This window comes from Emys orbicularis, chromosome 3 (genome assembly GCF_028017835.1).
Source record: "Emys orbicularis isolate rEmyOrb1 chromosome 3, rEmyOrb1.hap1, whole genome shotgun sequence".
Lineage (NCBI taxonomy): Eukaryota > Metazoa > Chordata > Testudines > Emydidae > Emys > Emys orbicularis.
In genome coordinates, this window is record NC_088685.1 from 138,908,920 (window position 1) to 138,924,073 (window position 15,154).

At 38.7% G+C, this 15,154-nt stretch overlaps 1 protein-coding gene across 1 annotated transcript in view; it reads left to right on the forward strand.

Moving 5' to 3' along the window:
* The window catches only part of RYR2 (ryanodine receptor 2), a 527,178-nt gene that overhangs the window by 328,151 nt on the left and 183,873 nt on the right, over positions 1 to 15,154 (forward strand). Inside the window, exons 55-59 of the mRNA XM_065401458.1 lie at positions 812 to 890; positions 1,667 to 1,756; positions 3,287 to 3,424; positions 8,148 to 8,225; positions 10,026 to 10,101. Coding sequence (XP_065257530.1) covers positions 812 to 890; positions 1,667 to 1,756; positions 3,287 to 3,424; positions 8,148 to 8,225; positions 10,026 to 10,101 — 461 coding nt within the window. The remainder of the gene's footprint in view (positions 1 to 811; positions 891 to 1,666; positions 1,757 to 3,286; positions 3,425 to 8,147; positions 8,226 to 10,025; positions 10,102 to 15,154) is intronic.

Sequence of the window (15,154 nt, forward strand, 5' to 3'; positions counted from 1 at the left end):
TCCCCTCCATAAACTTATCAAGCTCAAGTTTATTGTCCCACTGCTCCCCTTCAAAGGCTGTTCCAAAATGTCACTCATTTGTTGGTTAGAAACTTTCATCTAATTTAAAGCCTAAACTTGTTGATGGCCAGTTTATTGCCCTTTGTTCTTGTATCAACATTGGCACTTTCCTTAAATAACTCCTCTCCTTCTCTGGCATTTATCCCTCTGATGTATTTATAGACAGCAATCATATTTCCCCTCAGCCTTCTCTCTAAATTTCCCCTCAGCCTTCTGTTGATTAGGCTAAACAGGCCAAGCTCTTTGAGTTTCCTCTCATAAAGTAGGTTTTCCATTCCTCGGATCATCCTAGTAGCCCTTCTCTGCACCTGTTTCAGTTTGAATTCATTTTTCTTAAACATGGGAGACCAGAATTGCACACAGTATTCCGGATGAGGTCTCATCAGTGCCTTGTATAACGGTACTAACATTTTTCTGTATCTACTGGTAATACCCTGTGCATCCTAGGATTGCATTAGCCTTTTTCATGGCCTCATCACATTGGTGGCTCATAGTCATCCTGTGATCAAGTAATACACCCAGGTCTTTCTCCTCCTCTGTCTCTTCCAACTGATATGTCTCCAGCCTATAGGAGGCTTTTCACTGATTTCAGTGGGCTTTGTATCAGAATCTGTATGGGGAAGCCAGCACAACAATCCACTCTAATTGGCAGTATATAGTGCTCTATAGTTTTTCAGAAATTTTCTTTTAAAAGAACCCTTTCAAATTATAACATATATAATGTATTGAAATTTGTTCTTTTCTTTTTCAGTATTACAATTCCTGAAAAGCTAGAATATTTCATTAACAAATATGCAGAACATTCTCATGATAAATGGTCAATGGAAAAGGTAACATTACATTATTTTCATATCAAAGTGCATTCAGAATATTATGGATCTACCTATATTTTCTAAGGATTCTACTTAAGTTTTTACTCAAGTTTTTGGGGTTGTTGTAGCATTACATCAGTGATGTCTGGCTAAGACTGTATCATCATTTTTATCTTAGAGTTGCTTTTTTCAAGAGTTCTATAACTGCACTCATCTGGTCAGATCTTGAACATGCCAGCATTTCGTGTGTGTGTGTGTTTTAACTTTTACAGTATTTGAGAAAAATGTAACTGGTAGATTTTTAAGTAGTTTTGTTACTTCACACTTTAAGTTTTACTTTTTCAAAAGATCTTTTATATCTCTGTAAAATCCACAGGCTTGGTGTTAAAATCTGCTGTCTATGCCTCAAAGAGTGTTGTCCCTATTCATACAGACACCCTGGCAGAATAGTAAATAAGAAAGTATATTCAAATGTATTTACTTTAAGTTAACATAAATGTTGTGATAAAATAACAAAAATCTAGACATTCAGAAGTAAAAATGACACTGTACCTAACTGATTCCTCTGTGTGTGTGTGTGTGTGTGTGTGTGTGCGTGCGCGAGGGGTGGGGGCAGGAGGTTAGGTTGTGAGAGGCTAGTGGGGAAGGGAGCAAAAGATTTGGACTTGAATAAGAAAAGAGTCTTACAGGAGCATTACCCCAATTCTTTTTCATAAGTAAATAAATATAAGATTTCTGATTATTCTTTCTTCATATTCCCGCTGCTTTTTCCTTTCTTCCTTCACTTTTTTCAGTTTGCAAATGGATGGATATATGGTGAAACATATTCTGAGTCTTCCAAGGTGCAGCCATTAATGAAACAATATAAACTATTATCAGAAAAGGTGAGGAATTTGTTCATTCTTCATTACACCGATGTTTCTAAACATTTGTTTCTCTATCTTTGATAAGAGGCAACTGTCTGTTTGTGCAATTTGGCATTTTGGCTTTGTCTTCACTGACACAAAGATGTTTTTGTTTGTTTTTGTTTTTGTTTTGTTTTACACAGCAAGATAACTAATGTGATTGTTACCTCACAATCCTAAGTGGAGACAAAACACTTGTAGTTTTTATTGCGAGGTAGCTAGGTGAGGTCAGCACCATAGCCCTCAATCATAGTTGACCTCACCGAGTTTACCTTGTGGTAAAACTAAAGTGCCTTGTCTCCACTATGTTTTTACAATGTGTGATAGCAAACGTGTTTTCGTTATCCCACAATAAAAACATGCCTTTTTGATCAGTGAAGACATAGCCTTTGTCTGGTTTGGTTTGGTGTTTGTTTCAAAGACTAGAAAAAGCACCTTGGTACTCATGATAATTAACAATTCTTGTCACATTTATATTCATATTAGAGCATGCTAGCACAATGCACTGTCATTATCATCATCAGCCCTCTGATTCTCAGGCCACGGCAGGGCCAAACCTCTTCTGCATAAGGCTTCAAATTTGTCACGGAAGTCATGGATTCCATGACTTTCCATGACTTCTGCTGCGGCCAGTGCGCCTGGCTCAGGGGCAGCTCAGGCAGCCCCTGTGCCAGTCACACCAGCCGCTGCGGGGGCAGTTTCCAGCCAATGGGAGCTGCGGGGGCGGTGCCTGTAGGGGGAGGCAGCACGCAGAGCTGCCTGGCCATGCCTCCGCCTAGGAGCTGAGAGTGGGGGGTGTCACGACTTCCGGACAGCCCCCCGGGTAAGCGCTGCCCAGAGCCCACCTCACCCTATTTTGGGCCCCTGCCCCCTCCCACACCCAAACTCTGCTAGTGTGGGGGGGCACGTAGCCAGGTAGGGAGCCTGCCAGCCCCACCAACCCCCCTTCCATCACCAGTGGGGGTCCCGGGCCATGCACCACCGCCCTCTCCCCCTCCAGCACCAGCAGGGGTCCCGGGCCGTGGGCCAACGCCCAACCCCGAGCACTCAGGCCACCTTCCCCCAGTACCCATGGCACCCCCGGGCAGCCCTCCCCAAGTTTTAGTCAGGGGTATACAGTAAAAGTCATAGACAGGTCACGGGCCATGAATTTTTGTTTACTGCCCATGACCTGTCCGTGACTTTTACTAAAAATACCGGTGACTGAAACGTAGCCTTACTCATCCATGATACTGAAAAAGTTAATGCATCACATGTCCATATGATTTGGTTCGCATAAGTGGTTCGGGAATAAATAGTTGCCCTTACTATTTCTCTTAATTGGCTTCCTTATTTATGCATAGACTGTTTCTTTGCTGTTTCTATCCCACAGCAGACTGTTTGCAATTTGTCTCAATGGATGTAAATTTGCAGTGCTACACAACAGGGCAAAGGGCTAGTAATAATGCATCAGATTTTATTCCACTCAGTTATATAATCATCAGTCACTCCCATGTGTACTTGCCCTAGGAAAAAGAAATTTATCGGTGGCCAATCAAAGAATCTTTGAAAACCATGCTAGCTTGGGGATGGCGGATTGAAAGGACAAGGGAAGGAGATAGTATGGCCCTTTATAATCGGACACGTCGCATATCTCAGACAAGTCAGGTGAGTACTGTGTCAGGCTTCAAGCCATTTTATTAATGACTGTACTGATATTACGTGTGTGCCTGTCTTTTTACTGGGATGGTGTATTTAAAATGCAAGTGTCAAAATCTACTCAGGATGTCCTTGAGCTTCCCCCATCTGCCTTTATTATAGCACTCACTTGAAGCTAAAGTTTACATCTCTATTAACCTCTTGTTTCACATGCTCAAAACTTCCTGAAAACTCTCCTTTTCAGTTGTAATGTTCCCTGTTTGGCCATAGCCCAAACATGAAAGTCTAAGCAAAATCTCTTACCATGCTTACAAATTGTGCTAGCGTGAAAAAAATGCTTGTGGTTTTAAAAAAAAAAAAAAAAAAAAAAAAAGAAAACTTCTCAAAAAGACTGAATCAACAATCTGAAAATGTCCAGTTGATTAGATCTCCCTATGATGTATTTCCCACGTAATTTGGTATTAAACATTTTTTAAAAATTGAGATTGAAAAATTAATGCAATTTATGATTTTTTTCACTTTGTTTAGAGTCAGTTATGATACTATTTATGATAATGTAATGCAAAGTAAGGCACACTGGAAAACATAACCCCAACTAGACATACAAAACGATAGGATCTAAATGTGCTGTTACCACTCAAGAAAGAGATCTTGAAGTCATTGTGGATAGTTCTCTTAAAACATCTTCTCAATGTGCAGCAACAATCAAAAAAGCTAAGAATGTGAGGAAAGGGATAGATAATTAGACAGAAAATATCATAATGCCACTATATAAATCCATGGTATGCCCACACTTTGAATACTCATGCTGTTCCGCTCACCCCATCTCAAAATAGATATATTAGAATTGGAGAAGTACAGAGAAGGGCAACAAAAATGATGAGTGGTATGAAGCAGCTTTCATATGAGGAGAGATTAAAAAGACTGGGATTGTTCAGCTTCACAAAGAGATGACTAAGGGGGGGGATAGGATAGAGGTCTATAAAATAATAAATGGTGTGGAGAAAGTAAATAGGGAAATGTTAATTACTCTTTCACATAATACAAAAAACAGGGGGTCACCCAATGAAAATAATAGCAGGTTTAAAGCAAACATAAGGAAGTACTTCTTCACTCAATGCACAGTTAACCTGTGGAACATGTTGCCAAAAGAATAACTGTGCTCAAAAAACAATTACCGTAGATAAGTTCATGGAGGATAGGTCCGTCAGTGGTTATTAGCTAAGATGGTCAGGGATGCAACCTCATGCTCTGGGTGTCCTCTGACTGCTAGAAACTGGGACTGGATGACAGGGGATGGATCACTCGATAATTGCCCTGTTCTGTTCATTCCCTCTGAAGTATCTGGCACTGTCCACTGTCGGAAGACAGGATACTGGGCTAGATTGATCATTGGTCTGACCCAGTGTGGCCATTCTTATGTACAGTGCTGTTTGAACTGTTGTCATTAGAAAAACATTATTTTGTGTCAGTGAGAAATGAAGGAATATGTTTTCAGTCTGTTGTTCATAGGAGTTGTGTGTATAATTCTAAATACACTGTCCTGAAAGATATTCTTAAGGATCAACAGGAGGCATTTTTCAAAGGGGGGGTCCATTAACTCTCCAGTACATAAATATAAATATTTTCAGAAGACGTAAGTGTCATTATGAAGACTGATGATATTTTAGACCCAATCACATAAATGACTGTCTTTTTTTTTAACTTTCACGTTTGAAAATCTGAGTCAGTGCTGCCATGAGGCAAAGTTATCTAATTGCATAAAGCATATCTTTTAAAAATCAGTGAGGAATATGGGGAAATCTACCTAGTGGAAATAATGCCATTGTCAAATAACAGTATGTAGACTATGGGAAGGAAAAGAGAATAGATAAATGGTCACATGCCTCAGTTAACCAGCTTCCTTTTGTCCTTCACGTTATCCCACACAAATGGCAAATTTAAGCTGAAACTTTGTTTTGTTTAAATAGAATTTGCAAATTTAAAAATCATGCCTCTTTCTGGAAATATTTTTATCTCTCAATAGTACAAGTAACACCTACATTGACTGCAACTGAAAGAAAATAATCTGAAATATAGATCAATTTTTTCTTCTATTTACTTTGTGACAGCACTTTAGCTTTGATTTCCCCCCATGAAACTGTCTGCCTCTTGTGGCAGAAGGGGTATTTTCCCTGGTTCCCCATGCTGCCAAAATCTTTTCAGGGGCATCTTAGGCTGCTGAAGCTGCCATTTTAAGAAGCAGTCTGTTGTCTTTAAACTGTCAGTATGTCCCAGGTGCTGCTTCTTTCTGATGAGCTAGGAAATGTGAGAGGGGTGCCATCCTGTAAATGTGCCACAGAAGAGACTCTGGGACACCCATGACAGCCAAAACTAAAATTAAAAATAATTTTAAAAGAAAGACCAGTATTGATGATCTCAGTTCTACTCTCACTTAAAAAAGACATGTGGCCTGTAAAACTGCTAGATGACATTGACTTGGATATATTAGTAAAATACAAACTATTTTCATACTTCTGCCTTTCTCTGATGTATTTATTTTGCCTGATTCAATAGAAACGCATGTGGCAGAAAGTAGGAGCCTTACTCTGTGTTGCCCTACCCTATGAATAGTCATTTACATCAGCACAAGAGATGTGGTAGCATTTTACACTCACATTACCCTAATTCTACATGGAGGTAATGACTTCATAAGGTGCAGGGTGATGGAGAATCAGCCTTAGTACTCTACAGCAGAGCTGATTGAAATTTCTTTTCCCGCCCATGGAAAATTGATTTTTTTTTTTGGCAGAAATTCAGAAACCCAACCAAAAAACATTAAACAATTTATCTGAAAACCAAAATATTTTGAATTGGAAATACTGCCACAGTACCACAGGAGAGTTGTAGTTCAAGTCTCTCATGCTAGCATTCTCCTCTATAAGCTGGGCTGATTGGACTACAACTCCCATGATGCACCACAATTTCTCTTCTTAGAAAGGAGGTGCATCATGGGAGATGTAGTTTGCAAATCTGGCTCACATAGGAGGAGAGGGACAAGGGGTAACCAAACTGCAACTTACATAAGTCTCCATGCAACATTCTAAATTAAAATATTTTGGATGTTTGCTTTTTTGATGAAAAGTTAAAATTTTTCATAGAAAGCAGACACTTTTGGGGATTTTTTTTTTTTTTTTTTGATAACTCAGTTTTCCATCAAAAACACTTGTGGCAAAATTTTCAATCATTCCTAGTCTAAAGGTTCTAACAATAGTACTGAGGATTTTTCTTTTTCTGACAATACTGTACTTTTAGTAAGCATGGTCATGGAGCTAGTTACTGGTATCTCACTGTCTGGCCTTATCTCCTTTGTGTTAGTGTGTCCTTGAAGAAAATTTAAGAAAGCAGATCTCTTATCAGTACTAAAATCTGGTCTTTTCAGAATCAAATACGCTGTCCTAGAACACAAGTTTGAGAGAAAATATCATGGCTTTTCGACACATTGTTGAATTCATCCAGATTTTGAAGTCCATTTCTAAAGTCATGCTTGGGTAATCAGAGAGAACTCAGTTCTGGTTAAACATACTGCTTAAGCATTTAGCCTTTGTCATTGTGAAATGTTAATATGGATTCAGTATTTTGTCAATGCAAAAGGTGGTAGAAATGACAATATAGCTTCAATACCAATTTCTGCATACAGGCTAGGCTCCTTGGCAGCTTTGTAGTAGTGCTTGGCATAGCTTCGGTGCAGGGTTGTGATATAAATGTCTCCTTTTGTCTCCTCCCTCAGTACTGGCCACTGAGTGCCGGGCTAGTTCTTGGGGTATATTAGAGTACCCTAAAAGCTGCTGTAATTTACACTATTGGCGGCTCTAGGGTGACCAGATGTCCCGATTTTATAGGGACAGTCCAGATTTTTTTAATCTTTTTCTTATATAGGCCCCTATTACCCCCCAGCCCTGTCCCAATTTTTCACACTTGCTGTCTGGTCACCCTAGGCGGCTCAGAGGAGCTGATATGGTTGCCAGGGATTGCCAAGACATAGGACATCCCAACCACACGTCTTGCATCAGCCGTTGTATTCTGAAGATGTCCTATAGGACATCCTATGACAAAGGGGAGAGAATTTCCCAGAGGATAATGTTTTCTGAGTAGAGAAATACAGAATGGATTTACTTGTTTGGGTTTCACTGTCTTTTGTAGAAATGGGGTTGAACTGCAAAGTTTTAACCCAGATCTGTGTCTGAACTTCCCCCATGGTTTGGGATCTGTGGTTTTAGTTCAGGTCCATCTCTACTTTTTTAGAATAAATTCTATACAAAACTTGGTGGTTTGGTCGTAATTCTTTAATACAGTATTTTTCACACTGAGCTCAAATCTGAAATCTTTGTTCAGGCAAAACTTCCATTTAAGCAAAAGAGATTTTTGCCTGATTGTGACCTTTCTCTGGAAATAACTGGCAATGTTTGCATTGTAACTATCTGACTAATCTGCGTTCTTAAATCTACCCCTGGTTCCAGTTAATCTGTTCCATTTTTAGTATTACTGCTGTCAGGCAAAAAAAGAAAAGAAAACTCAAGTAACAGTCATGTAATGCTCTCTGTTTTTCCGCCAGTGTATATCTAAATGCTCCTTTCTACCTCAAGTTTGCTTTTTCTTTAGCTGTTTGATTGCCTAGAATATCTAGGTGACATGAATCTATTAGGACCTAGTATTTGTAACTTCATTGCTTTTTTGCACATCGGTCATTCAGGTGTCTGTAGACGCTGCCCATGGTTACAGCCCTCGAGCTATCGACATGAGCAATGTTACCCTCTCCAGAGATCTGCATGTAAGTCTTATTGTAGTTAAGTTTAAAAAAATATAAATGCATTAAATTTTCTTTTGTGGATTTATGTAAAACAAAAGTTCAGTGTCCTGTAGTTTTAGTTAGTTCAAAAGGCACTGTTAAGGCTGAAAACCTAACATTTTACTTAGGGGACAATTGACCCTGGAAATCCCCTGTGTGCAAACCATCTGATGATTTTAATGGGAGTTCTGCGTACAAGGGCTTGCAAGATCAGTCTTTTATTTTTATGTGTAGCTGTTAACAAAGTTCCTGGTATGCTGTTTTTCAAAATAAATGCCTCACTACTCTTCTTTCTAAAATAAATAAATGCCAGGTCTTGAGTCAGCCTTATGAAAAACCACCTTGTATTTATGAAGAAGAAAAAAGAGAAATTAACTGGGGGCATGATTTTAAATGTGAATCTTTCATCAGATTTATAATCAGTAGCCAGTAAAAATAAAATAACTTTTGAAGTGATAAATAAACGGACAGTGAGGTTTTAAAAGTATTTATTTTTACAGAAATATTATCAGCTGTGGTTGATTTACAGATCTTTACCAATGCTTCCACTACTATTAAGAGCTGCCAAGTCAATATTGTTTATCATCTGATAAATCAGGATGGCCACCACACACACAGTTCCCTTAGAAATAACTTCCTGTAAGTTTCATATCCAGATTAGTCACCAGGTTGATTGCTTGAAGTTGCTGACCAAGAACAAGGTGCTCTAGTTTTTTTCCATTGTGAAATGAAATTCAAGACTCTCTTTGCCCAGCAATTCTAATAACAAAATGAAGGTTTTGAAACACTGTAGAAATGGAAAAGAGAAGTGGTGGTACTTACCACATCCACAATCTCAGCATCCCTCTTTCTCTGAGCATAACTTAAGCCTCCTATGTATCTTTGATACAACAGGGGATGCAGAAATGTATGTAAGTTTCATAACAAGTATTGACACAGGAGTATTTATTGGTCTTAAAATATATGATTTGTTGCTATTTCATTTCCCCCCCTTAATTGCATGCCATTACTTCTAATTAATATCCCCTGTGACTCCTCTAAGTATTTTCTCTCCTGCTCTGGAGTTTACTGAACACAGGTCAGACACACAGCACTTGTAGATTATCATCATCTCTCCTTTGCCTGTCATATGGTCACTCTACACATAATTAGGTTTTTGTTTGTATTTTAGTTATATCCCTTTGACTTATTCATAATGTTTCTTACTATTCTCTGAATTAAACAGTGATGAGACGGACATTAAAACAAGAAGGGCAAATTTGCCTCACCCCACGGATACAGGAGCATCTAAGGGTACAGCCTATATGGGAGCTCTCCAGTCCCCTAACAGAAATGAGAAGTGAAATTGTGATTGTGGCAGTAGATCCACAATTACCTGGATCCAGTGAATAGAAACACCCATGTAAGGGGTGCAAAGTCATTGCTGACCCACTACAGACGAAGTGCTGGAGCAGCAAGAACATAGGGCCAGAGACTCTGTGCTTACCTGCAGCTTGGGGGATGGATTCCATCCCCCAGCCTGATGTAGTACTTCATACAAAATTGGTTTATTTGGTCTTTGTGCAAGGTTGAGGGAGAAATTCAGTGCAGAAGAAATAGCTGTATTGGGTTTAGCTGTTGAGTTCCAGATTTGTCAGTTTGACTATTCAATAAAAATGATAGTTTGCAATTGAACATTTAAATGTAATTTTATATATTACCTACATTACAATATCTTGATATTAAATATAAACTGAAAAATTACCTTTCTTTGAGATGAGCTATTATAACATTTTTCTTAAGGCAATGGCTGAAATGATGGCTGAAAACTACCATAACATATGGGCAAAGAAAAAGAAAATGGAACTGGAAGCAAAAGGTAATCCTCTGGGTTTTTCTGCTTGTTTGTTTTTGGGGGGTTTTGAGGTATTTTAAGTTGAGAGTGACACAACTTAGCTTATGTGTTCATGATGCAGTATTAAAGAAAGTCAAATTAAAAAAGAAATAAAACCATTGGTTTAAAATTGACCCAATAATCAGACATCAAGACAAAACAAGTGATCACAATTTTCAAATTACTTTATTATCGTGATCCTTATTATTTTTGTACATCCAGAAGAGTGTTAAAGACTTCACAGAAATACGGAGTGAGACAGTCCATACCCCAGAGAATTTAGACTAATTCAATAAGGAAAAAGAGAAGACAAGAGCTTGTTTAACTAAGACTTGTAAACATCTTGATGGTTGTGTTGCATTTGGTTTCTTTTATTTATTTTATTTCCCTTGTGATACCAGACACTTGGTCACAGGAGTTAGACTTCATTCACACTACTCTACATATTGCCAAGTTATCCAGCAGTGTATTAATCAAGAATTATATTCATTACACATTAAATTGACAAATGCGATTAATCCTAGATTAGTTCCTTGGCTTCACAAGGAGAATAGTGTACTCTGTCTAATATCTTCTGGTCCAGATGGTAAATATTACTATACATGATAGTTGTTACCTGTTATGTTTTCTTCTGTGTTAAAGAATGTTAAGGTTTTTATTTATTTTATTTTTTCTGCTTTAATGCTAACATATTTTATTCTGTAGATCGGGGTGGGCAAACTTTTTGGCCTGAGGGCCACATCTGGGTATGGAAATTGTATGGCGGGGCCATAAATGCTCACGAAATTGGAGATTGGTGTGTGGGAGGGGGTGAGGGCTCTGGTTGGGGGGATGGGCTCTGGGGTGAGGCCAGAAATGAGGAGTTCAGGATGCGGGAGCGGGCTTTGGGCTGGGACCGATGGGTTTAGAGGGTGGGATAGGGATCAGGGTTGGGGTGCGGGAGGGGGTCAGGGGTGCAGGCTCCGGGCAGCACTTACCTAAGCAGCTCCCGGAAGCAGCAGCATGTCCCCTCTCCAGCTCCTATGTGGAGGCGCGGCCAGGCGGCTCTATGCGCTGCCCCGTGCGCAAGCGCCGCCCCTGCAGGTCCCATTGGCCGCAGTTCCCGGCCAATGGGAGCTGCAAAGGCAGCGCTTGGGGCAGGGGCAGCGTGAGGAGCCCCCTAGCCAGAGGGGGGACATGCCGCTGCTTCCAGGAGCTGTGTGGAGTCACGGCATGCGCCAAGCCCGACCCTACTCCCCGGCGGGAGCTCGAGGGCTGGATTAAAAGGTCTGAAGGGCTGGATGCGGCCCCCGGGCCGTAATTTGCCCACCCCGCTGTAGATGTTATAATCGTTTAATTTCTTCATGGAAGAAAAATAGTGATGGCATTGGACATTTCCCTGACTGAAATTTAGGGTTTTTTTCTGACCCAAAGATGTCAAGGCAAAGAGCTAATATGGAAATTGGTTTTTTTTTCCTTTTTACCTCAATTTCTATTTACTGTACAGTGGTAGCTAGTGTTTTAATGGTGGCTTGACACCAGTATACACGTATTTAAACTAGAACTCTATAGATATTGGCTATTTGCCAGATTGCACTGTGTTAATCATACACAATCCTACTGACTCAAATGGGGTTGCATGCATATGACTGAAGGCAGAATTTTGAAAGTGTTGTCAGTGAATGTGTAAATGAAGCCTTAGTATTACTGAGCAGTAAGGCCTTATCTGGTTGACCTTGTGTTGGATGAATAAGAGAGTGAATTTCCATATATTCCATTATGTTTCCCCTCATTTCAGTTTCTTTGTGATTTTTTTTTTTTAAATAAAATGTATCTAACCTAAGTAGCCAGTTTGGGGGGAGGGGATTTGGTCTTCTGAAAAATGTTGCAGGAAGATTAGACATTTGGAATAGGGAGGTGTATTTGGCTCCTGAAAAGGCAGAAGTGTTGCCGCTGTGCACTCATTAAATAAGGGGATTTACAGGCAAGGAAGGCAGCATAAAGAGGGGTGTGTTTTTATTGAAAACCTTACAGGGAGTTATGATGAATGAAGACTGGGTGCTACTTGGTAAGAAGTGTGGATTGGTTTGGCAGGTGAAAAATTGTTATGATTTTCCAGTATATTTGCCTTTTTGTGATATAGTGAATATATCTGTTTTCCCACAGATGAAAATGGCAGAATAATAATTTAGATGTATGATACCGGTCATGTGTATACACAGGGTTATATTATCTTGTATAGTTTTTTAATTCTTTTTGCAGAAATATCTTTCAAATTATGATCCTCTGCTGTCACCTAATGGTCAGGTGTATTCAGTACAATAATATTATTTATAGAGTTCTCTCCTTGTACATGTGGATCTTTTCACTGTCTCCAATTATGAAATAGGAGTCTTTTTGATGTGTGGGCATATCTCTGTGGGTTGCTATTTCACAGAGGGAAAATGCATGATTCCAAAAAGCTGTAGTTTTCTGGCTTTTCTGGGAGGCTTTAAAATGCTAATTTTATAGAGCATTTTATCCAGTGAGATTCTCCATGCATTGCATACAGAATATGTAGCATCTCATTCAAGGTAAAGCAATTTAAATCATTGATTGAAAAATTAATGTAAATTAGGTAGAGACCTTATAAACCTAATTCAAATGTGTGCTATTGCAACTGTAGATATAAATTCATAGTTAACTAAATCATAAATGCTGGATTCTTTTTTTTTAATGTCCCTATCTTGAATATTACAAAACTGCTGTAGGAAACAAAAATGTTGAAAGTGAAGGCGCTGACACTCAACCACTTAGGCTTGTACAAAACTTTACTCACATGAACAGTCCCACTGACTACAGTGCAACTGCGTATGTTGCCAAACTTTAAGCATGTTCGTAAGTGTTGCAGCATCAGGGGCCAAAACTGTATTGTCATTAAAAACTTCTGTCTTAGTGACACAAAATCTTGGCCACTTCAAAACAAAATTGCTTCAGTGTTAATGTGAAAAGTTATCAATACTTTCTGTATGTTAAGTTTTTGTGAACTTTTTTATACACAGTTCAAAATTTTCAAAAATAAAGGAAAGATCCTCTGCTTCAGTACATGGTACAGTACAGTTTATACTTGGTGAGGCTCTGCCCCCAGGAGTCTAAAATTAGGCTTCTAAGCTCATATTTAGGTACCTAAGGGCTAGTCTATATTACCGGCCCGGATCAGCGGGTAGAAATCGATCTCTCGGGGATCGATTTATCGCGTCTCATCTAGACGGATAAATCGATCCCCGAATCGACGTGCGTACTCCCACCTCATCAGGAGGAGTAAGCACCGTCGACGGGGGAGCCGCAGCGGTCGATTTGCCACCGTCCTCACAGCGGGGTAAGTCGAATAGGATACGTTGAATTCAGCTACGCTATTCGCGTAGCTGAATTTGCGTATCTTAAATCGATCCCCCCCCCCCCCAGTGTAGACCTAGCCTAAGGGTGAGCTTTTCAAAAGCACCTAAGTGACTTAGAAGCACAAATCCCCTTGACTTCAAACTGCAAACCTTGATGGAACTTGGTCAAAGAATTTCATTTTTCCTGACTTGTGGCAGTTTAATATATAGAAAGATGGTGCCGGATGTAAATTTGGTATGGCGTATTTTCTTATTAATTTTGTGTTTGAGTTGTTCTTACAATAAGGGTGTTAATGAAGCTCTGGGCTTGTTTTTTTTAGTATAGATAAGCATTTTAAATGTGAAAGTTAAGTAAAAAGTTTGTATGAAGTCTACAAACTAATAATAAATTACAAAACATCCATTTTAGAGATTTGACTCTCTGAATGGTAAGAAAGTAAAAATAAAAGTAGCAACATGTAAATAAAACTCTTATAAATATGAGTAATCATTACTCACGTGAGGTGTCCCATTTGCTTCTCTGGAGATACTCATGTGAATAAGAACCACTCACATGGCTAAAGGTTTACAAGATTGGGGCCTTAGATATAAAGGTTGAACCCTGCTCTGTTGAAGTATATGGGAGTTTTGCCATTGACTTCAGTGGTGCCAGGATTTTACCCAAGATCTATAATAGATATTCATGCAGTCAGCTATATAATGAATGTTGACACTTTTTCGTCAAAGACAGTACACTTTTATATTTTATTAAACAATTTTCACGTATGCAAATCTCCCTCAAATGCACAAGCTCTTCTTACTAATGAAAAAGTCAGTTGGCTGTTTTTCTTTCTTATGATTTACATAGGATTTTCATGTCTATTTATTTTGTATGTGCTTTTCATGTCTATCTAAAGGCATAGCATTGAGAACTCAGCAGCATGTGTGAAACATGACACAAAAACCAAAAATACCTGACATTAATTTAGTATCTGCACCCATTTGTTTTAATGGAGAAAACATACATTTGCCTGCCAGGGTTTAATTTTTCATGCATTTTAAAGAGCTTACTCAGACCTCCTGGAAAATTCTAAAGAATCTCCTTTTTGAAAACATCTCTTCTTCTTTGTAGTGTTTTCTGAATTGGATTTGTTTCCTTACTGTTATATTTATATCAGAGACTTGCTGTGATAACAAAATACTTACCTGAAGTTATCATTTTTTGTGACTTCATAGTAATTTCCACAGCAATTAATTTTGGTCTGTTAGAGAATGGTGACTTCAGGTGAGAAATAGGTACTGAGAGCTGATGAATTCTTAACTCCAAAGCAAAACTCAGAGACAATATTTTTATGCAAATATGCACACTGGTAGTAGTAATAATTATCTTATGGATTTATCCTCATGAAGAAAAGGCTGTATTTGCAACCAGTGAGAAATTAAAAAGCCATTTTTCTGGAAAATTTTAAATTTTTCCCCTTAATTATCTTTTTTTCTCTCTCCACCACAAAAAGCTGGTCAGAGTGATCAGTTGTCTGAATTATCCCTGAAGATCATGCTTCGCAAATTTTTCCATGTAGTATTGACTTTTTTATTACTATAAAATAGATCCACATCACAATTTGATATTTATCTAGATACGCTTTTATTTTGCTAAAAATGTGAGCCCTTTGTTATTACCACTGTATTTATAAAAAGCAAAG